Source organism: Myxine glutinosa, chromosome 10 (genome assembly GCF_964187855.1).
Source record: "Myxine glutinosa chromosome 10, kmMyxGlut1.1, whole genome shotgun sequence".
Lineage (NCBI taxonomy): Eukaryota > Metazoa > Chordata > Myxini > Myxiniformes > Myxinidae > Myxine > Myxine glutinosa.
The window spans coordinates 5,912,520-5,934,763 of NC_136270.1; the positions used below are offsets into that span (position 1 = coordinate 5,912,520).

At 46.5% G+C, this 22,244-nt stretch overlaps 1 protein-coding gene across 2 annotated transcripts in view; it reads right to left on the reverse strand.

Moving 5' to 3' along the window:
• The window catches only part of LOC137433491 (integrator complex assembly factor BRAT1-like), a 69,613-nt gene that overhangs the window by 42,597 nt on the left and 4,772 nt on the right, over nt 1-22,244 (reverse strand). For both annotated transcript variants that reach the window (XM_078785310.1, XM_078785311.1), the window contains exons 2-7: nt 20,680-20,808; nt 20,437-20,591; nt 15,989-16,139; nt 10,317-10,671; nt 9,642-9,761; nt 6,990-7,167 (exon numbers count right to left, since the gene is read on the reverse strand). In XM_078785310.1, the coding sequence (XP_078641436.1) occupies nt 6,990-7,167; nt 9,642-9,761; nt 10,317-10,671; nt 15,989-16,139; nt 20,437-20,591; nt 20,680-20,797 (1,077 nt within the window). In that variant the 5' untranslated portion in view covers nt 20,798-20,808. The remainder of the gene's footprint in view (nt 1-6,989; nt 7,168-9,641; nt 9,762-10,316; nt 10,672-15,988; nt 16,140-20,436; nt 20,592-20,679; nt 20,809-22,244) is intronic.

Here is a 22,244-nt window from a genome sequence, read left to right on the forward strand (position 1 = left end):
TGGAGGAACAAACATGTACAGCCACAGCACCACCAATGTGACAATCTGGCCTGTCAGAATGGAAGAGACAATAACAAAGCAGACTCAAACAATTCTCTGGAACATTCTGAAATAAATGTTTCCATGAGGTATGAGACATGTAATATCTGGGTTAGTTGTAGCAGCCTGTATGGGCAGATCTGTGAAGTTTGAGCACAGACTTCGAACATAGATGGACCTGAGGGTTAGAGATTGGGAAGCATTAGGAAGGTTAGAGATCGACATTCGTGGGATTTTCTTCAACATTCGTGGGATTTTTCTTGACATTTGCAGGATTTTCTGTGAATCAGGAACCGCCGGGAACCTATTCCCCTTTTCCCCACATTTGCAGAATTGACATTCGAGGAATTTTCCAGGAACATATCCCCTGCGAATGTTGGGGGTCTGACTGTACTTTGAAAAAAATGCAGTTGGTGGCAATGGCCTCCCAACCCCCACTTCACACTATCCTCCCCCCACGCCCTTTTCATTCCACATCGGAAACCATCCCTGTAGTGAAATCGTATCCGTACTGAACCCGGGTGGGGATGCTCGCTGCTCGCTGTCATTGTTGTCCCCACTAGGGGCGTGACTATAAGACCCGTTGCCGTGTCAGTGCTCCGAGACTTCTCCCTTGTGACATGTTACATCGGTAGCCTCGTTAATGGTACGCCTTTATAGAATATCTAGCTTGCTTGCATTGACTGATATGAATGGCTTTATGAGATGTCGCATCGTATGCTTATTGTGTATTTCTACTTACAGGAATGATGTGATGATCTAAATGCAATTAAACCAAACCGTTGGACTAAAAGTTGTGCGGACCTGAATGGTTTTCCACAACATTTAATTGCATTTATGATCTGCTGACATGGCTGGCAACAAGACGTTGACGGTGTCCATTTTCAGCGCCGACCCACAAGCCACGGACGGAGGCTTGCAACTCAAGCACTGGCTCAAGCAGCTGGAGCATCTCTTTAATGAGCCTGATACCGCTCCGACGCCTGCCGCGAAGCTAGCAATATTACACTCAAAAATCGACTACCGGGTCTACCACTCGGTCGCTCAATGCACGACGTATGATCTTACCGTCGCGGAGCTCAAGCGGCTTTATATAAAAGAAAAAAGCCCTGTGTATGCGCGTTATTTGCTGCAGACGCGACGGCAGCAACCCAACGAGCCTATGGATCATTACGCCCAGGAGCTCCGGCAGCTCATGCTGGACAGCGCCCAGCCACGGACTCCCGAGCAGGCTAAAGATGATCGACTTTTAGATGCCTTCATAGCAGGGGTCTCCTCTCAGGAACTACGTCTCAAACTCTTGGAGAAGACCGACCTGACCTTCGCTACGGCGGTTGAGCAAGCGACGGTGTATACTGAAGCGCGGATGCAATCGAACGCCTATGATCGCACGCGCCTTTTGGCGGGCACCTCACTACACGCCCGGCCGGAGAGGACCACTGACGAGGACGTGGATCCGCCTGCTGAACTCCGGGATGCTCCGGAGGATGACCCTACCCTGACAGCTGCCGTTACGACCAGCAGACCCAAGGCCTTGCGCGGGGCCGCATGTTTTTTTTGTGGAGGGCCTCGTCATGCCCGAGTCGTGTGTCCGGCACGTGACGCTATTTGCCATTTGTGCTCGCTAAAGGGACATTACGCGAAAGTTTGCAAGAAATCGGCACGCGGCTCGCGGCCCTTCGACACGCGCAGCCGCGGTCGCGCAGGCGCGGCAACCTTGAACGGGCTTGTAGCAGAACCCACGAGCCCAGCGCCTTACCCGTCTTCGAAGGGGAGGGCCCCTCGCTGCGGCCCGCTGGGCGCTCAGACAACCTTGACTGGCGCCACCGGAAAGCCACCACCGTCTCATTCTCCATCGGGGACAAAGGCCGCGTCCTTGGCCAAACCTCGAGCCACGCAAGGGAAGAAACAGCTTTCGAATACTACGGAAGCCTCTTGTCAAAGCGACCAAACGAAAAAGGCGATTTCGAATACTACTACGGACGCCTTTTGTCAAAGCGACCAAACGAAAAAGGCGATTTCGAATACTACGGAAGCCTTTTGTCAAAGCGACCAAACGAAAAAGGCGATTTCGGCTACAACGGAAGCCTTTATCTGCCAGGAGTGTCAAAAGGCGATGTCAAATACTACTGAGGCCTTTTCTCATCGGATTTTGAATCGCGAAACACCGGAATGCTGGGGAAAGTCCTCTGATGACGATAATGGATTTCCCATGGTCAACGCAGACTCCGGCCACGATCGCAAAACTGCAGCTGGTGTAGGATCCACCCGCGAGGCTGGTCCGACCCATTCGGGGGGCTCAGTCCCGCTCCCAGCTGCCTCGTCTGGCCTGGCTCAAGCCCTTATTCCCCTTATGGTTGAGGGCCATTGTGTTCAGGCCTTGGTGGACACCGGATCTACGGATAGTTTTATCGACCAGCGACTTGTGCTCAGGCATGGATGGCGGATCGGGCGGTCTACACGACGGATCTTCATGGCATCCCAGGGACTCCGGCTTAGCACAAAAAGGGGAATGCCGATTGAAACTAGTGCTAAAGGGACGGGTTTTCCCTGATGTACACCTTATGGTTTTACCCGCATTATGTGCTGATATTCTGCTAGGACACGATTTCCTTAAGCTGCATGGACGTCTGGTAATGGAGTTCGGTGGGCCTGACACTCTTGTTGTGGGGGCGGACGACGCGCTAACGGTGTGCGCCCTAGCGCAAATGGACGTCCGTCCGCTTTCGCTGTTCCCCAATCTAACCTCCGACTGTACCCCTGTCGCGGTAAAATCGAGACGCTACTCCCGCGCGGACATGCAATTCATTGCGGACGAAACGACACAGCTCTTGAAAGACGGCATCATAGAACCTAGTAGGTCACCGTGGCGTGCTCAGGTCTTAGTGGTGCGCAGTGAGGCCCACCGCAAACGCATGGTAATCGACTATTCCCAAACGATTAACCGCTTTACACAGCTGGATGCCTACCCCCTTCCGGGGATGGACGCGCTAGTGCAACAGGTGTCCCAGTATTCGGTCTATAGTACTCTCGATCTCCGTAGTGCGTACCACCAGATCCCTATCTCTAGGGCGGATCGTATCTATACCGCTTTCGAGTCGGGGCAGCGGTTGTACCAATTTACACGATTGCCCTTTGGGGTGACGAACGGGGTCGCTTGTTTCCAGAGGGCCATGGATGACCTCGTTGCGCGGGAGCACTTAACCGATGTTTTCGTCTACCTCGATAACCTTACGGTTTGTGGATATGACCAAGGGCACCATGACGCTAATCTGAAGCGCTTCCTTGAGGTCGCGCAACGGTATCACTTAACTATGAACGAGGATAAGTGCCGATACTCCCTACGCACCATAGATCTTCTGGGGTACACCGTGACCCATGGCTCTGTCTCTCCGGATAAGGAACGTCTGCGACCTTTGCTCGACATGGCCCCTCCCTGCGATCGGGCTTCCCTGAAACGCGCCCTTGGGCTGTTCGCCCATTACTCCAAATGGGTGCAAAATTTCTCCGCGAAACTTCGCCCCCTTGTGGCCTGCGACACCTTTCCCCTGAGTTCGGCCGCATTGACGGCCTTTGAAGGACTTAAGACCGACATCGCCCGAGCCGCCGTAGCAACCATTGACGAGAGCGGCTCGTTCGTCCTCGAAAGTGACGCCTCGGATCAGGCCATCGCGGCGACCCTCTCCCAAGGGGGACGTCCCGTGGCTTTCTTTTCACGGACTCTTACCTCCGCTGAGCGGCGGCACTCGTCCGTTGAAAAGGAAGCGTATGCGATCGTCGAGTCTATTCGGCGATGGCGCCCGTACCTACTCGGGCGGAGCTTCCAAATCATCACGGACCAGCAAAGCGTTGCGTTCATGTACGACACCTTACACGCCCAGCGCATTAAGAACGAGAAAATCACTCACTGGCGTATCGAACTCGCCGACTTCTGTTACACCATCAAATATCGCCCAGGGAAGGATAACCAGGCCGCCGATGCCTTATCGCGCCCCACTACATGTGCTGGTATCACCTCGTTGGAGGGCCTACGGGTGCTGCATGCTACTGCGGGCCATCCCGGCGTAACGCGTTTCGCTCATTTCGTGCGGAGTGGGAATCTCCCTTACTCGATTGACGATATCCGCCGTATCTGTCGCGACTGCGCTATCTGCGCGGAAATCAAACCGCGTTTCTATAACCCCCCTATGGGGACTCTGGTGAAGGCTACACGCCCGTGGGAACGCTTGGCGATGGATTTCAAGGGCCCTTTGCCGGTGTCGAGCGGCTCTCGCTATCTGCTCACTATCGTTGATGAGTACTCACGATTCCCCTTTGCTTATATGTGCGCGGACATGACTGCTGCCACGGTGATGCGTTGCTTACAGAACTTGTTCTCAATGTTCGGTTACCCGGCCTATGTCCATACCGACCGGGGTGCAGTCTTCTTGTCTCAGGAGGTGCGCGGCTATCTGCTCCAAAACAACGTTGCGTCTAGTTACACCACGCCGTATAGACCCCAGGCTAATGGGCAGATCGAACGCTTCAACGGGATTATCTGGAGGGCCGTCATGCTCCATCTCCGGACCCACGGCCGGGGCCTCGATAAATGGGCTTGGTCGCTACCTGCGGCGTTGAACTCAATCCGGGCACTCCTGAGTACGGCAACTAACCAAACTCCCCACGAGCGTCTTTTCCACCACCCCAGGAGCTCGGGGTGTATACGGTCTTTGCCCAGTTGGCTCGCTGGGCCCGGGCCGGCCTACCTTAAACGGGCAGTTCGCGCGAGCAAGTACGACCCCCTTGTGGACAAAGTGCAGATTCTCCAGGCTAATCCTGAGCATGCTCGTGTGATGACGTCTGATGGTCGTGAGACTACTGTCTCCGTTCGTCATCTTGCCCCTTGCGGGGTCGACGACCTTAGTAGGGAATCGGACGAACCAGTCGAACCCGTCTATGAGACTATGACCTCTCCCGACGCTCCCATCGCCGACAGTCCACCGACCCTCCCCCCGTCGAGACTGCCCGGGTCCGACGACTTGGCGTTACCCCCTTCATCACCCGACCCTGTTGACGCCTCTGACACCGGGGATACAGGGTTACGAGACGCCGTACCCGGGGAATTTCGAACGCGTGCTGGCAGAGAAATTCGCCGCCCGGCCCGCTACGGTTGGGCCGACTAATACTCCGCGCCCATGCTGACGCTCACTCGCTTTTAGCCACGCGGCCGTATAATTCTGACGGGGGGGTGAATGTAGTGAAATCGTATCCGTACTGAACCCGGGTGGGGATGCTCGCTGCTCGCTGTCATTGTTGTCCCCACTAGGGGCGTGACTATAAGACCCGTTGCCGTGTCAGTGCTCCGAGACTTCTCCCTTGTGACATGTTACATCGGTAGCCTCGTTAATGGTACGCCTTTATAGAATATCTAGCTTGCTTGCATTGACTGATATGAATGGCTTTATGAGATGTCGCATCGTATGCTTATTGTGTATTTCTACTTACAGGAATGATGTGATGATCTAAATGCAATTAAACCAAACCGTTGGACTAAAAGTTGTGCGGACCTGAATGGTTTTCCACAACAATCCCCCTACCACCACGTCACTAATTACCCTATTAGAGTATTAACTCAGTACAATCGACCCAAATTAACTCATGACCTATAACATACAAAGGATATTTCAGCGTGTGCAAATCACCGTGGAATTATATAGGTTTATTTTTCTTGCCTGCAAAACTCCCCAATTGAACACATTAAAGGCGATAATTAGCACTACAGTTGTCGTCATCATGTGAGACAAACAACAGCAGCTCGCTAGGGGGGTCCGTACCGATTAATCAATATCGATACTGTACATGTTATCACATGTGCCAATATCAGGCACTGAGCTAGCTTTTTACTGAATGAATGAATGATCGTTTTAAGGCCATTTTCCCCGCTAGAGCAGAGGTTGGCATTGCAGGCCCCATGACAATCATGGTTCCCTATTTGAGGCAATGTTTTTTATGGCCGGATGCCCTTCCTGACGCCAACCCTTGGTCACGCTCTTACGATGCGCGGGGATACGGTGTACCTATTCTAAATCAGGGTACACACCGGGATCATTCATCCCAGCAAGCTGGTACTCAATTTGCCGACTTTGGAAGCCTGACAGGCTGAGTCAACCCCCCTGGCGTTAATTCAGCGATCGACCGGGATTCGAACCGAGGATCCTAGCATCCCAAGCCGGCACCCTAACCGCTAAGCCAACACCCGGCTTTTTACTGAGCTATAATATTTTGTGAGTTAGCCAGCCGAGCAATCGCCTGCTTTCGGAGCCTGAGGGTAAACACTGGTCAGATTGCAAAATGGAAGCCATCCATTTGGAATTATTGGGATGTGCAGAGACTGTTAACTGTAGCCTTTGAGGAAAATTGACAGACTGCCTGTCACCTGTGCTTCGCAGTAACGTGTTAGAGGAAATTGAAGCTTAACATTAATAGGGAATGCAGTGGACTGTTGACAAATGGAATACCATTCCAGCAAGACCATACCAACCCATACTGCACGTGTAAGCATATGAACGGAGCTGAATGGGATGTTCTAGCATATTCCCTTTTGAACTTCCTTTTATTCAGATATTTGAGACTCTCATTGAGGATAGACATTTGGACGTGACAGAGATGTGAATAGCAATGTTGCTATTGTTGGGAAAAGGGGCAACCAACAAACATCTACTCCTATGTTATTGGCTTACGGAAGCTTGTGGGCTGCTGTAACAAATGTGTTTTACTTGAGGTTGACAATGTGGGGAAATGATGTTTGTCATGTTGTTGCTAATTTATGTTTTCTGAAAAAATATATATCTTGTCAATTCACCAATTGAAACTCCCTCATAATTTACTGCTATATATATATGAAGATTGCTTTTTATAGATGTAGCTCCTGATCATGCAAACATCCTCATTGCTTACTATACGAGTTGTACCTTTTTGGAAATTCCCTGAATCAGATGCAGCGATATGTGGATGAGGCTGCGGGATGCGGTGGAGCGTGGTTTTAGAAGAGCCGTGGGGCTACAGGAAGTATCACCTCCGCACTGTGCTGCTGCAGAAAGTACGGGTTGGAGGATGGCCAACACACATTCTTCCCGTAGTGCCAATGGGCTATGAAGGATCAAAGGAAGGAGGTATATTATTAAGATGGCTCTTTCAATTAAAGAAACACACACATGAGCGAGCACAGGCACACATGCGGATTACAAACCAAGGAATGAACAAGAGGTCAGCAGGAAGAAATGAGAGAGGAGAGCGAGCAATCATAGAAAAATGAGGATGTAAAATTACACTCAGGAGATTATCACTTTGAAGCCTTGGAAATAAACAACGCAGTGACTTGTTAGACATTGAACTTCTGATAATAAAACTTCTTAATCTATAATAATAAAAGGGTGTGTGTGTGTGTGTGTGTATCGTCCCCATATCATCAAAACCATGAAGCCTAGTGGCCCTAAACTTTGCATGCATACTAAGGGAACTCACATCCACTTGTTTATTCCTCTTTTTCGCACCTGCAGAACCACCTTCCACACTCTTTTCAATCTCATTCTTCCCTCCAGGTCTTCAAGACAGCTGTTCAGCACCATTTCCAGTCACTCCCCCCCCCCCCCCCCCCCCCATCCAAAACCAAGATATTTTCTGCACCTGTTAAACCACCGATTTTCTTATGTCCGATCACTGACCCCTCCCAAAATTTTCTTATGTATCCATCTTGTCCGCCCTTTAACTTATTCCCTACTCCTCATCGTTACCTGCATCCCTTGGTTGTCCGTCTCCATCTACTTTCTCCCTCTGCCATGCCTCTGCCCTGCATTTCCCCCTTTCTCCTGTTCCCTTTATGTTGTGTCCTGATGTGTTCTGTGTTCTAACACATTACATTAGTTCTTCGTGCCTGTTGTTTATGTCTTTTATAATGTCCTTAAAAATAGTAAGTTTCCTGTTTGGAATTGTTTGGCTGCCAGGCAGGACGACAGAGGAAAAGTATCTCGCTACTCTCTGCACATGTGCGGTCGGGATGAATTCTCAGCGAAGACTTGTCATTTTATTCATGTTCCGATTCCTGTTCAAAATATAACATTCGATTAAAATACGTTGTTCCTCGATCCAAAACTGACGGTCATAAACTGATAAGACAAACGGACGGACTTGGCCCAATTGCTTAATCCCGCTTTTTGCTTCGCGTACGAGACCAGCCGCCAGCTTGTTCAACAATGCAAACTGCAAGCGAGTTACACATCTACATTTTGACTGACCAAAGTAGTTCTGTTCGTTCTTCCTCTCAAGTGAACACTATTGTTGAGTCTACCATTCATACGTTTGTATTGGTGAGAGATGTGTGATTGAGGCAAAAAAAAAAAAAAAAATCATTGTTCAGGCTAAGACAAGGTGCAGTACTCGTCTATGAAAACGAACAAAAAAGAGGATCCAAGTACTTGTATGATGATGCTCGACCGCATGATGATCATTCGAGGTGGTCCGCACTATGCTGTAGCCAAACAAAATCCGATGCAATCGAGTAACGACTTTCCCTCAAAGACGTGTGTCCATGGCACCCAGGACTTCATGTTTTTCTTCCACAAACTACACTTCCAGCTAAAATGTAATGGCATCACAAGGTCAGCAAAACTATACACCAAAATGATGTGTTGAAGGAGGGTGTTAATTGGGCTTACATTTGCCTCCTGTTCAAACTTCCTTCAACACTGAATTTTGCCTGCTACCAGGTTGGATTACTTGGGCTCCCTGCCACATTTACATCTATTAAGCTAGGCAGTGAGGTGTCGTTAATACAAATCACATTTTGCATCTACATGGCGGTATAACAAGCTACAGGTGCCAGGCTACTTTACTGGAATGTTAAGTCACCAGATCTCAACTTGTAATTTATGAATATGGCATAGATCTACTGTGGTTGGAGTTAACCTCGAGCACCTGGAGAGTTGCACCTGACAAGTTTCGTGTTGTCATAATGATTTCAGGAAACTAGGCTGCAGCCACATAGTTTGCTCCAAGGTGGTGGGTATACCGGTGATGACACCCGATGAGAATGCATTGGAATAAAGATTTGTCATGTAGGCCGGGTTCTTCGGATAGCGATGGACTGTGGATGGATTTGATATGACTTTTCAACTGTAATGTGTACAGGGTACAATGTTAACTGTTCTTGGAAGTTGTGTGGTTTTTTGGCAAATCCCAAATCAAAATTGCACCCCTGCACCTTAGAACACTGACCGTGACTTCAATTCGAAAATTAGTTAAGATTAAGGTCACGGGAGAAAAGCCAAGCGAGAGCTTTCTTAATTCTTGGCATTTACACTGTGTTGACGTGTTCATTGGACACATCTTTTGAACACCTTTGGACCATCAGTCCATATGTACACAGCCAAATAATTTGAGGCAGTATAGCAGCAGTAGTGCAGAACAGATCTCATGAACACAAACTCAATTAAAACATCTCCACTACGGTGGGTGGGCCGACTAGATAGTAATTGGTGGCGTATACGATAGCACTTTGGCAGCGATGCCAAGCGGCATTTTCACATTTTCTTGCTGAAAGTTTCTGAACTTATCTGCTCGCCTACCAGGTTGGATGAACAGCAATTCCAGCGGCAAGCCGCAGACCAGCTTCTGCTCGATTCAAAGTCGCCAAGTGCTGCATGAGCTTCCAGGCGTGGCGTGGAGATGCCCACGGTACATTTAGGCTGTGAAGAGGAGCAACAATTGAGGGAGTGTAAGCAAATTAAATTCCATCACCACTTCAAAAAATGTTACATTGTACAAAGATACTGAGTGTACCTGTGTCTGTGTCTATGTGTGTGTGTGTGTGTGTGTGTGTGTGTGTGTGTGTGTGTGTGTGTGTGTGTGTGTGTGTGTCCCATCGCAGCACCTGCTTCACGACCTGTTAGCAATAAGTGCCGTCTGCCACACAAACACATTCTCTGCCCTGCTGGACACCAGTTAGGAGATTTGCAGTCGGGAACAATAAATTAAACAAAAGGAGCACACTGACCCTAAATGCGACATGATCATCCCATGTCCACATCCCAAACAACGTGTTGATTTGATTTGTCCTTTATCTGCTCATGCCCTTGTAAATTCACGTAGAATTATCAAAAACACTGGTACATATTGCACTATGTTTGATTGCGTGATAAAAAAACAAACCAGGGATGTTATTGCATTTCCCAAGGACAGTGGGAAGGAGGGACATGCATACATCGAGCAAAATAAGGAACTTTGTTGTTTTTCACACTTACTCCAGAAGATTGATGCTGAGGTCAATCAAAGCACCCACAATCTGCTGGTTCCACAGCCCAATCTCGCCTGCCAGGCATGTCTGCAGTGGGACCCGGAGCTGCTCAATGACTCTACTACTGTTTGTTCCACTGGCAATGGATTCTCTTAGCACTAGCACTGCCCAACTGCCATCGCCAGGAGTCGGACTGGCGAGGCTTGTGGAAATGCTCGCAACGATGTGCAGCTGAGCGGTAGTTACGGCTTCTTCTTTAGCTTCCACATCAAGGTTCAGCAAGCGAGCAGCGAGTCGACTTGCTGCCTGCACCACAAAAACGCTCGAGTCCTTGCACAAGCTCATGATGACCTGAAGATTTCCTGAATGACCAGACAACAAAATGAAATAATAAAGGGATCAAAATGGACAACAAATGGAATAATTACAGTGCACATCACAACATCTTCATAGGAGGCTTGATCAATACTGTTACGGACCGCGGATAGGATGTTGTTTTTGCCGAGCGGATGGCGCCGCGGCCCTAACAGTTACCCCGACTAACCCGATTCCTGGACGTTGGCCAAAATCGCGCCACAGATATTCAATATGGAAACCTCTAAAGCGACCGAATGTAAAGAGGAAGAAGAAGACGTACAGAAGAATAACAGGATTTATTATTTACACACACTAAAGCAAAAGGAGCAGTCAAGGTTATATACAGGGAAAATGGAAAAAGCAGGTGACACAGTGAAAATACTAGCTTAACTATACAAGCTTAACTTATTCCCTGGGACAAGACAAACAAAACAAACTCACGTACACAAGAAGGATGGAATGGCAGGAATGAATGCTGGAAGGAGGAATGGGAAGGTTCAGCTGGGGCAGATGGTTCGGGCTTGATCAAGCACGGGACGTCGGGCTGGACCTCGACGGCCACCGATGCCACCGCAATCTGGTTCCCGCGGGGTAACGGGTCGAAGCGGCCTGGTGGAGTCAACTGCTGGTGGAGCCAAAACTACTGGTGGGGCGCAACTCTTTCGTTGCACTTCTTGTTTCGCACTTCTGTCAAGGCTTCCCCGCGCTTCTGTTTCGCACTTCTGTCAAAGGCTTCCCCGCGCTTCTCTCGCACTTCTCCGAACTCATCTGCTGCCTCAATCGTCTGCTCGTGCCGCTGTGGGGACGTCGCGTGCTTTGCCAGGACTCGTCTGAGGTGGGGGCGTCTTCTGCGGGTTATATATGTCACGCCCCTGAACCTTCGCGAACCTCCTTGATGTTTCTCTCCACACCCTCTCGAAGTCCAACCCCTTGTTCTTGGTTGGTTGTTCGGGGCTGGCTCCCTCCTCCCCTCTATGACGAGGTGGAGACCCGCCCTTCTTCTCCGAGCCGGAGCACATGGCGAATGGAGTCGTGGAGGGAACAGTTGGCAATTTGTTGGAAGGGGAATGTGAAGGGAAAGGGGATCTACTCTTATTTAATGCAGTGCAATGGAGTATTTAATTAATGGAAGACACAGCCTTACACTAATACACATAATAAGGATATAACTACTGAACAGGGATATATGGTGTCCTTCGTGTATGCTTTATGGAATGAACTACGGGAACGCCCTTTGATCTTTATACAACAACAATTGCAGGAAGGAGGGTGACATTTTACCACAATTCATTACACAACAATAATAAAAAAAAACATTCTCATATCCACAACAATACGTTTGGGGCCGAACAAGTATAACTGGAGCGAAGTCAATGGCGTGCCATCGCAAGTCCCGACACTTCCCACTTAAAGCAAAGTCGAAAGATGGCAAAGCGTTCCACCAGGAATGAGCTAATATCAAATTTGAGGTTTAAAAATCTTCTGTTTTGACTCCTGTGAGCCGAAGTTCCCACCCCATGGGGCATGAAACGGGGGTCACATCCAAAAAAACAATGCAAGCTCAACAATGAGCAACCCAAACATACGTGTGCTTGAGATGAAAATAAACTTGCCAAGTATGCAGACAGGTATCAGAAATTTAGAAAACGGTAGTGATGATTATCCTGTGGACGCCCATTAAAATTAATAATCTTTGATTTGAATACGTGATTCCTCTTCACTTTTTTGTTTTTCCCTTAAAGTTTTTATCAAAACTTTTGTTAAAGACTACGTTTTCCCCCAACAAGGGTCCAATGTATAATAACCATTATGAATACAGACCTTTACACATATTTGAACAGAAAGCTACTTTCTCATAATACAAGACTTTCTCAATCAGTGGTTCCCAATTTTTTTTGTACACGACCCAAAACTTGACATCACATTCACCTCGTGACCCAAATGGTACGATAAAAATTGGCGGAGAAAACACTTTTGACGTGAGAAAAACCCCTCAAAACCGGGATTTTGAAGATTTTTTTTAAAGCTTGGGTCACGACCCTGGGTTTAGGAACCCCTGGTCTAAATAAAGAAATTCATAAGAGGATCACTAATCAAGGCTGGTGTCTTCATTTTACTTTCCATGGCGTTTAGCCCATCTCTTGTCAACTTTTAGATTGATAAAACTTAAGCAAAATAAACTAGAAAGCATCTGAAAATGCAAAGCCTGTCCGCGTCCTCTTTGTATTCAGACCTTTTCTTCTTCTTCTTCCGTATGCTAAACATGACGAAAACACGCAAAAAAACAAAAACAAAATGAAAACTGCCGATTTTATGCAACTTTGACCTTTGACCTTTTGATTCAACAAAAAAGCAAAGTCAAAGGATGGAAAAACTTCTGGTTTTTGATTGGTGAACCAATATGCAAATCTTTAAACTTTAAGGTCAATTGGACGGAAATTGATGATTTTATGTGACGCTAACCTTTGACCTTTTGACCAAATTATTAATTTGTCTTCTCCATATTTCTCCATAATAAAGCGTTGAAAATTTTATGACAAAACTCAAATGGTAAAAAAAAAAGAAAAAGTTACGACCCGGCACACACACACACACACACACACACACACACACACACACACACACACACACACACACACACACACACACACACACACACACACACACACACACACACACACACGTCATTACAAAACCCCATCTCCCACTGTGCGGAGGGGGGGGGGGGGGTAGGATGTGTGTGTGTGGAGGGGGGGGGGGGTGGGGGAGTCGGGCAAATAAGGTTTCCTTTTCAAACTGCATGGAACATTGCCTTCAGAAAACGTCCAACCATTTAATCTCAGCAATTGAGAGAATGGGATTCATTTTTTTATAGGTATCAATGCCAAAAGACCCAAACATTGCACCATGATCTTCAACCAGTCATTAATCAGCTGGACTGGTCTTCCATCTCCACTGCCTCTGACATCAACTTTTCAAAGGAATTCTTCCAAAGCAAACTGCTCTCTCTCATGCACAGATTTATCCCATCTCGTCTTCAGTTGTCATACCCTTCCTCCTGTCCATGGTGCATTGAATCTTGTGGTGAGGCAGTTGACCTGAAACAACTTGCCTTCGCCTCTTGGTAGGCTAATCCAACTGAAGGCAATCTCCATTCTTTTCACAAAGCTCGGAACATGTGTGTCTACCCTCAGGAGAGCCAGGAAACAATATCTCTCCATTCTCAAGACTGAACTCTCAAATCTGTCTCCCTCCTCCAAATCCTGGTGGCGTCTTGTCAAATCTGTTTCTGGTGTTTGTTCCACCTCCATCCCCTCCCTTACCTTAAACAGCTACACAGCTGACTCCGCACGTGACAAAGCCGAATGCCTCAAATTTGTGTTTGCCTCAAAATCTTGTGTCCCAAACCCATCTCTCTCTATAGTCTATACCCACCTTACCCAATCAAATCCAGCTGCTCCTGGACTCAGAAACTTCTCCACCTTGTCAGGAGAGAAGGACACGGTCAAACCTCAACTCTGATTCTGCAACTGGACCAGACGGCATCGGCCCAGGGTCCTAAAAGCCTGCTCTGCCGCTCTATCTCAACCACTCTCTGTTCTCTTCGCCCTCTCTTTTGCTCAAGGTCATCTGCCAGCATCTTGGAAATCAGCCAACATTACCGCTTTACACAAAAAATGTGCAAAAACAGATCCTTTTAACTACAGACCAATCAGCCTGCTCCCAATTATCAGCAAAGTCATGGAATCCATCATTGCTTCAGATATCAAATCCTTCCTCTTCTCCAATGGCTTGATCTCTGATCATCAATTTGGATTCAGACCAGGTCACTCTACTCTGGACATGCTGCTTCTGATGTCTCAACAATGGATGGAGGTCCTCAATGCCAAACAGGAAATCAGAGCTGTCTCCCTTGACATATCTCGTGCCATCGATACGGTCTCGCACCCAGCTCTGCTCACCAAACTCTCCTCCCATGGTATCCATGGAAATCTCCACGCATGGCTTGCGGACTTCCTCTCTGGTCGCAATCAACATGTGGCCCTGAATGGATTTCTCTCATCTCCCCTTCCTGTTCAGGCTGGAGTTCCCCAAGGCAGTGTTCTGAGCCCTGTGCTTTTTCCGGTCTTCATTAATGATCTCTCCGACTCTGGAAAATCCTATCTCTTTGCTGACGACTCCACTCTCTGCCACTCCATATCTCAACCCTAAGATCGGCAGGCAGCAGCCTCTTCACTCTCTGCAGACCTGGGCAATATCACAAACTGGTCAAACAAGTGGAACATGTCTTTCAATCCTGACAAATCTCACACTCTCACTTTGTCTCTCCGTAAGGCCCGTCTGGACAACCCTCCCATCTACTCTCTGAACAATCATCTTGAAGAAGTTCTGTCACTCAAGCTTTTGGGTCTCACTATCTGCCATGATCTTTCCTGGGAAAACCACAATTCCAAGCTGACCATCAAGGCCAGTCACCGACTGGGCATCCTCCGTCGTGCTAAGTCCTTTCTGGGCACTTCTGAGCTCCTCACCACATACAAGGTTTTCATCTGCAGCTCAATGGAATACTGCTCTCCCCTCTGGGCCGGTGCTCCTGCCTCACACCTAGCTCGGCTTCACGCAGTTGAAACCAAAGCTTTTACAATCATAGGTATTTCCAGCGATGAATCCGATTCTGAGGGCCTTTCTCTCTCTCTCTCATCGCAGGCATGTTGGTTGGTTCTGTCTGTGCTCTGCCACCCAAATATTCCTGCAGGACGCATAAGATCTGCCAGAAACCTTCTTCTGGTGAAACTGCCAAAATCAAGACTCTCTGTTCCAGAGGTGGGAGAAAAGAGGAATGAAGGAGTGAAGGTGAGCAAACTCCCACACTCTCTTCAATCCCTCTCCTCCCTCCAGGTCTTTAAAACAGCTGTTCACCACCATCTCTTATCTTCCCCCATCCAAAACCTTGATCTTTTCTACCCCCATTAAAACACCCCAATTCCGACTCTTTCAATCCCCAACTTCTTTCTTGAAATTCCTAGTAGTGTTCATTTGCTTTATACCGTGTACCCTCCCTCCTCCCCCTTCCACAGATCTACCGACGTCACTTTTCTCTACTGTTGTGCTTGTGTGCTTTGCTCTCTCTCCCCCTCTTCTTTCCCGTTTCATGTATGAGTATATCATGGCATCAAATGCATACAAAGTAATGAAGTACACACCAATGACATGTTTCAGACTTTGCTAAATGAGCAAAACAATGACAACTTTTTTTCATAAAATAGCAAGCCAATGCTAATTGTGGAAGAGAGAGATGTCTGCAGTAGGCAATTAAAGTACCCGCGTTGCAAATGAACTTGGCAGCTTCAGGATGAGGCAGCATTGTAAGTTGGGCTTGAAGCCATGCACAACGCACCCTTGCTTCATCCCAGAGACTCGTGTTGCAAGCATGAGGCATCTGCCAGAACATGAGCTCAAGTAGCCCTGAGCTCTGGGATAAAAAAGAGATTTCAACATGCATGCCACATTCCATGTAACAAACTAGAACGGCACTCTTCGACGTCGCGACATCGACTAATATGCCTCCGCCCACATTATTACATCATTTTACAATACTTGTACCAAGTTTGACCATTCAGCTATTCTCAAGTTATCACATTTCTACCTGACATGACCTCTGACCGCTTGACCCCAAAATTTAATCAGTTCGTGTTTATATCATTATACATACCTGTATCAAGTTTTAATTTCAATCCCTTCAGCTGTTCACAAGTTATCACATTTTTACCTAACATGACCTCTGACCTTTAACCTTGGGACCCCAAAATCTAATAATTTAATCTTTACATCATTATACATATCTGTACCAAGTTTGAATTAGATCCCTTTAGTTGTTCACAAGTTATCACATTTTTACCTGATATGACCTCCAACCTTTAACCTTGGGACCCCAAAATCTAATCATTTAATCTTTACATCATTATACATATCTGTACCAAGTTTGAATTCGATCCCTTTAGCTGTTCACAAGTTATCACATTTTTACCTGACATGACCTCCGACCTTTAACCTTGGGACCCCAAAATCTAATCATTTAATCTTTACATCATTATACATATCTGTACCAAGTTTGAATTAGATCCCTTTAGCTGTTCACAAGTTATCACATTTTTACCTGACATGACCTCCGACCTTTAACCTTGGGAACCCAAAATCTAATTATTTAATCTTTACATCATTATGCATATCTGTACCAAGTTTGAATTATATCCCTTTAGCTGTTCTCAAGTTATAGACCTATTACAGACTTTGACCTTTGACCTATTGACCCCAAAATTGAATCAGTTAATACTTACATAATTATACATATCTGTACCAATTTTGAATTTGATCACTTCAGCCGTTCTCAAGTTATAGACCTATAACAGACTTTGACCTTTGACCTTTGCCCCCAAAATCTAATAAATTTATCTTTACATCATTATACATACCTGTACCAAGTTGGAATTGTATCACTTCAGCTGTTCTCAAGTTATGGACATATTACAGACTTTGACCTCTTGACCCCAAAATATAATCAGTTCATCTCAACATCATTCGACATAACTGTACCAAATTCGGTCAGAATCCCATCACTGGTTCACAAGTTATCGCGGTAACGAAAACCTATCACGGACGGACGGACAGCCGGACGGACAACCTGAAAACATAATGCCCCCGACGACTTCGTCGGCAGAGGCAAAAAAACACCCAAACACAGATGCATTTCTTGTTGAAGGGATTTGGCAAAATATACAGTCCTAGGTTGAGGTGCTTCATGGTTTGGTTTGAGCATCGGAGTCCCAGTATACAGTAAGCACACAGTAAAGCAAATTTGGCACAATAAACAGCAATTGTAATAACTAGTTGTGTCATTATGACCAATATTAACACTTCAGTACGTCAAAGAATAACAGAGTTTATAATAGAAGTCGAACCTCACGGTCAAGTTCCTGGGTGAGGTGCATGTAGTACATGCGGAAAATTGCTGACAGGGTGCAAGACACTGACCCGGTCATGAAGCGTTACCTCACATTTAAGAGGGGGTTGGATGAGGTGCTGCTCCCCTACAAAGAGCAACACAGAAATGTTTGGCAATCTGTCAGACAGCTCTCCATCATGCATTTGTTCCGCCCTGGTCCCTCCACCTCAAGATCATCAGCACCATCTCCTGCTTGTCCTGCCTCTCCTTCCTCCCTCTCATTGCACGACTCGGTGACCTCACCTGTGCCGTCACCTGCCTCCCCCTCAGTCCACCACTCTGCAGCGCCCTCATTTGGGTCGTCTTCAGACTTCGAGTTCACTGGATTTTAATTCTTCTTCATCATCATAATCATCATCAATCATCATCATCATCATCATTTGATCACTTCTTCATCATCATCATCAGTGATAGATGATCTGGTGTTGATTGCGGAAAGTATGGATGGACTGAAGGAAAAGATGAACAAGTGGAAGGAATGTATGGAGACAAAAGGTCTGAAGGTGAATATAGGAAAGACGAAGGTGATGGCAAGTGGTAAAGCATGTGGTGAGGTGGAAAGAACTGGAAAGTGGCCCTGTGCTGTGTGCAGGAAGGGTGTCGGAGTGAACTCCATTCCATGTACAATGTACGCTGAGTGGGTTCATCAAAAATGTAGTGGTCTGAGAGGGTCATTAACCAGTGTGGCAGCTACATTCAAATGTAAGGTGTGCACAGAGGGAGCTGCAGATGGAGGAAATGTTGAGTTGGATCTTGGAGACGGCGTGAAGCTGGAAGGTGTGAAAACATTTTGCTACCTCGGAGACATGCTGAATGGAGAAGGTGGATCAGACTCGGCAACGGTTGCTAGAGTGAGATGTGCATGGAAGAAGTTTCGGGAACTGAGTGGCGTGCTGATGAGGAGGGGAGTGTCGTTGAAGCTGAAGGGAAAGGTGTATGCTGCATGTGTGAGAAGTGTTATGATTTATGGGAGCGAGACATGGGTCATGAATGTAGAGCAGCAATGAAGGCTGGAAAGGGTGGAAATGCGAATGGTTCGGTGGATGTGCGGAGTATCGTTGAGAGAGAGGAAGACAAATGATGAATTGTGAAAGATGATGGGAATAGAGCCTGTGATTGATGTTGTGAAGAGGAACAGGTTGAGATGGTTTGGTCATGTGTTGAGGAAGGATGAAAGTGACTGGTTGAGAAGAGTGATGGAAATGAATGTAGAAGGAAGTAGAGGATGGGGAAGACCGAGAAAGACTTGGCTAAAGATTGTGGAAGAAGAAATGTGGGCAAGGGGGTTAACAAGGAGAGATGCTGAAAATAGGGCAAAATGGAGAAGATTGTCATGGGGACCGCAAGGCTAACCCCCGCTCTAGCAGGGAAAATGGCCTTAAAATGCATGTTGTTGTTGTTGTTATTTCATCATCATCATTTGAAAAGTTGTGTGTGTTTGTAAAATAACAAGAGAAAAATGACCACAGTGTGGTCACCAGCTGCGACGTGTATAATCATGAGGATATCCGTTGCAATATGCGCCACCAAATTCGACCAGTCATTAAATTATACACATGCACAAGCGTCTTTTTGTCTTTGAGCTAAATTTATTCTGGTTTCTTCAAACAAATCGCGATTTAGTCAGCGATGTCCTTACCTCATACAAACGCACGTCCGAGTGTATGCGCATGCGCTATTCAATGATTACACCTAATTTGTGTCAAGTTCTGTGAAACGAGATTGATTTGAAAACATTCATGTTGTCTTTGTTGCTAAATTTATTCTGGTTTCTTCAAACAAATCGCGATTTTAGTCCGCGATGTTCTTACCTCATACCAAAGCACGTCCGAGTGTATGCGCATGCGCTATTCAAAAAGGCACCCCAACAACAAGAACAACAACGCGGTCCTCTCATAGAGCTGCTCGTCGCAGCTAAAAACTTGAAACGGTACATGATGTTTTTTTTGTTTTTTTTATTTTCACAGTGAGATATGGTCACGCACATTTAATAAACTGTAATCGCATTCCTTCAATAAATCGGAAAAGGCAGGTCTACTGTTGTCCTTTTTTAAAATGAAACTGTTATCATTTATGCATTCGCGGTCAAAAACATTTTAAACTCTAAAAAAATTCCCGTATGAACCAGGAACCGTCGGGAACCTATAACCAATCCCCCTTTTCCCCATTGAAACAATGGCATGACATTCACAGATTTTCCTTGACATTTATGGGATATTCCTCAACATTCACGGGATTTTCCTTGACATTCGTGGGATTTTCTGTGATTCAGGAACCGCCGGGAACCTATCCCCTCTCTTCCCCATTGAAACAATGGCATGACATTCACCGATTTTCCTTGACATTCTTGGGATATTCCTCAACATTCACGGGATTTTCCTTGACATTCGTGGGATTTTCTGTGATTCAGGAACCGCCGGGAACCTATCCCCTCTTTTCCCATTGAAACAATGTCCCAACATTTGCGGTTCTGACATTGGTGGCATTTTCCAGGAATGTATCCCTTGCGAATGTCGGGGTCCGACTGTGCTATCAAGTCTAATTCAAGTTTTGGCTATAGATGACATCATCACCTACATACTATTGAGTATCTAGATTGACCTCCCATAACCTGACAACAATTAATATACAAGAAGGGGAAATGCTAAACGACATAGGTCATAATGGCATTTAAACTAATAAAGCTACAAACGGTGTAAATGGGGATACATTACGAGTGTGCGCCAGTACTAGTGTGTGCATTCATTAAGTACATCTACTCACAAACCTGAAGATGTTGGAACCTGTGCACATCTACAGCTAGCATGCCAGCAAGCCGCAGGGAAAAGGAGAGCACATCGCTGCCGAGACTGTCCTTTGATGCCCACGCTTGCTCCAGAAAGTTCGACAAACAAGACCAGCACTCCAGCTCTCCTCCATTTCCTGCTTGACAAATGGAAAGGTTGCGATTGCAGATGCCATCAAGTTGGTTCAGACAGTGGCAGACATTCAGCTGGTGTTTAAATCTCACCATCAGTGATGAGCTCTTGAAGCCAATCGAGCAACTTCTCCAGGCAGGTGTCATCAGGTGCCTCATAATGAGGCTGAGCTAGAAGTCTGCAGATTGCTGGTAGCAGTTCAGCTGCCATTGCATGCAAGCCTTTAAAATGAGACCATAGATTTATGAGACTAATATTATGATCTCATGAAAAAAAAATACCACAAATGAAGCTAAATTACTACCAGTAGCAAGAATAAGTAGTTGGGGGTGGAGAAGAGAGGTGTGGGGGAGGACCGTTTACTTCTGCAATGGTATTTGTGGCTATGGGGTGGGGGTGAGGTAATGGTATATGAAATGTGCATGGAAAAAAAAAATCGGTGGAGCGACAACAATGAAGAAGGAAGGACACACATGCGCGCATGCACACGCACGCACACACACACACCAATTAAGAACACAATAAGGAGGCGGAATGGATCCAACATCTGGAGGAGAAGGAGCAACATCTCAAGGAAATGCCCCCAGTAATGATTGATACAGAAAATATAAGACAACAACATGTAAAGATGGCAAACTTCAAAAGGCCTAGCCCAGATTGGATCCCAAACTTCTGGCTAAAGTAATTCGATTCTCTCCATGTTCATTATGCTCAAGCATTCAATGAACTTGTCCAAGGGGATCAGGAAATGGATGAATGGCTCAAAGAAGGTAACACCTTCCTCATCCCAAAATCTGAAGAAACCAAATTACCCCACAAATACCGGCCAATAACCTGTCTACCAACAACACAAACCTTTAACAGGAATCATCACAGAAACGATGCACCACCACCTAACACAACAAGGAGGCCGAGAGGCAGAACACAAAGCACGCAAGAGAGGATGTTACGGAACAATAGACCATCTACTACTAAACAAGGCCATACTCGAAAATTGCAATACGAGAAGAACCAAATTGTCCACAACATGGATAGACGACAAAGAAAACTTATGACGGTGTCCCACATTCATGGATGATAAAGTGCATGCAAATGTAAAAGATAAGTCCCCAAATAATCAAGCTGATTGAGAAAGCCATAGATGTATGGAATACCACACGAATTCTGCAGCAATCAAAAGGAAAGATTGAAATACCAGGAGTAAGGATACAACGAGGGATCTTCCAAGGAGACAGCCTTTCCCTAATTCTGTTTTGCCTGGACTGGACCCACTAAGGGACCTTTGGTTTGTTTGGTTTGGGAGTTTGGCACTGGACCCACTAAGTAACCTCGTTAATGAGCAAGGATACGGATACACCCACAAGTGGATATCAAAAAATTAGATATCAAAACAAGTTAGCTCCTCACTATCCACATAATGTTCCATAAAAGTCAGTGCATCTCCAGAATATACCTGCCGAGGAAAGAAAGAGGTGGTGGTGTGATGGAACTCAATCAAGTGCACAGAGCAGCGACTATAGGATTAGCAGAGTATGTGAAAAGCTCAACATACTACCGAATACATTTTGTATACAAGCATGAACACAACAAACAAGAAAAGGTATCTTTCACGCACCTTGCAAAACACATCCAAAAACAGGTGCAAATCGAAGATGTG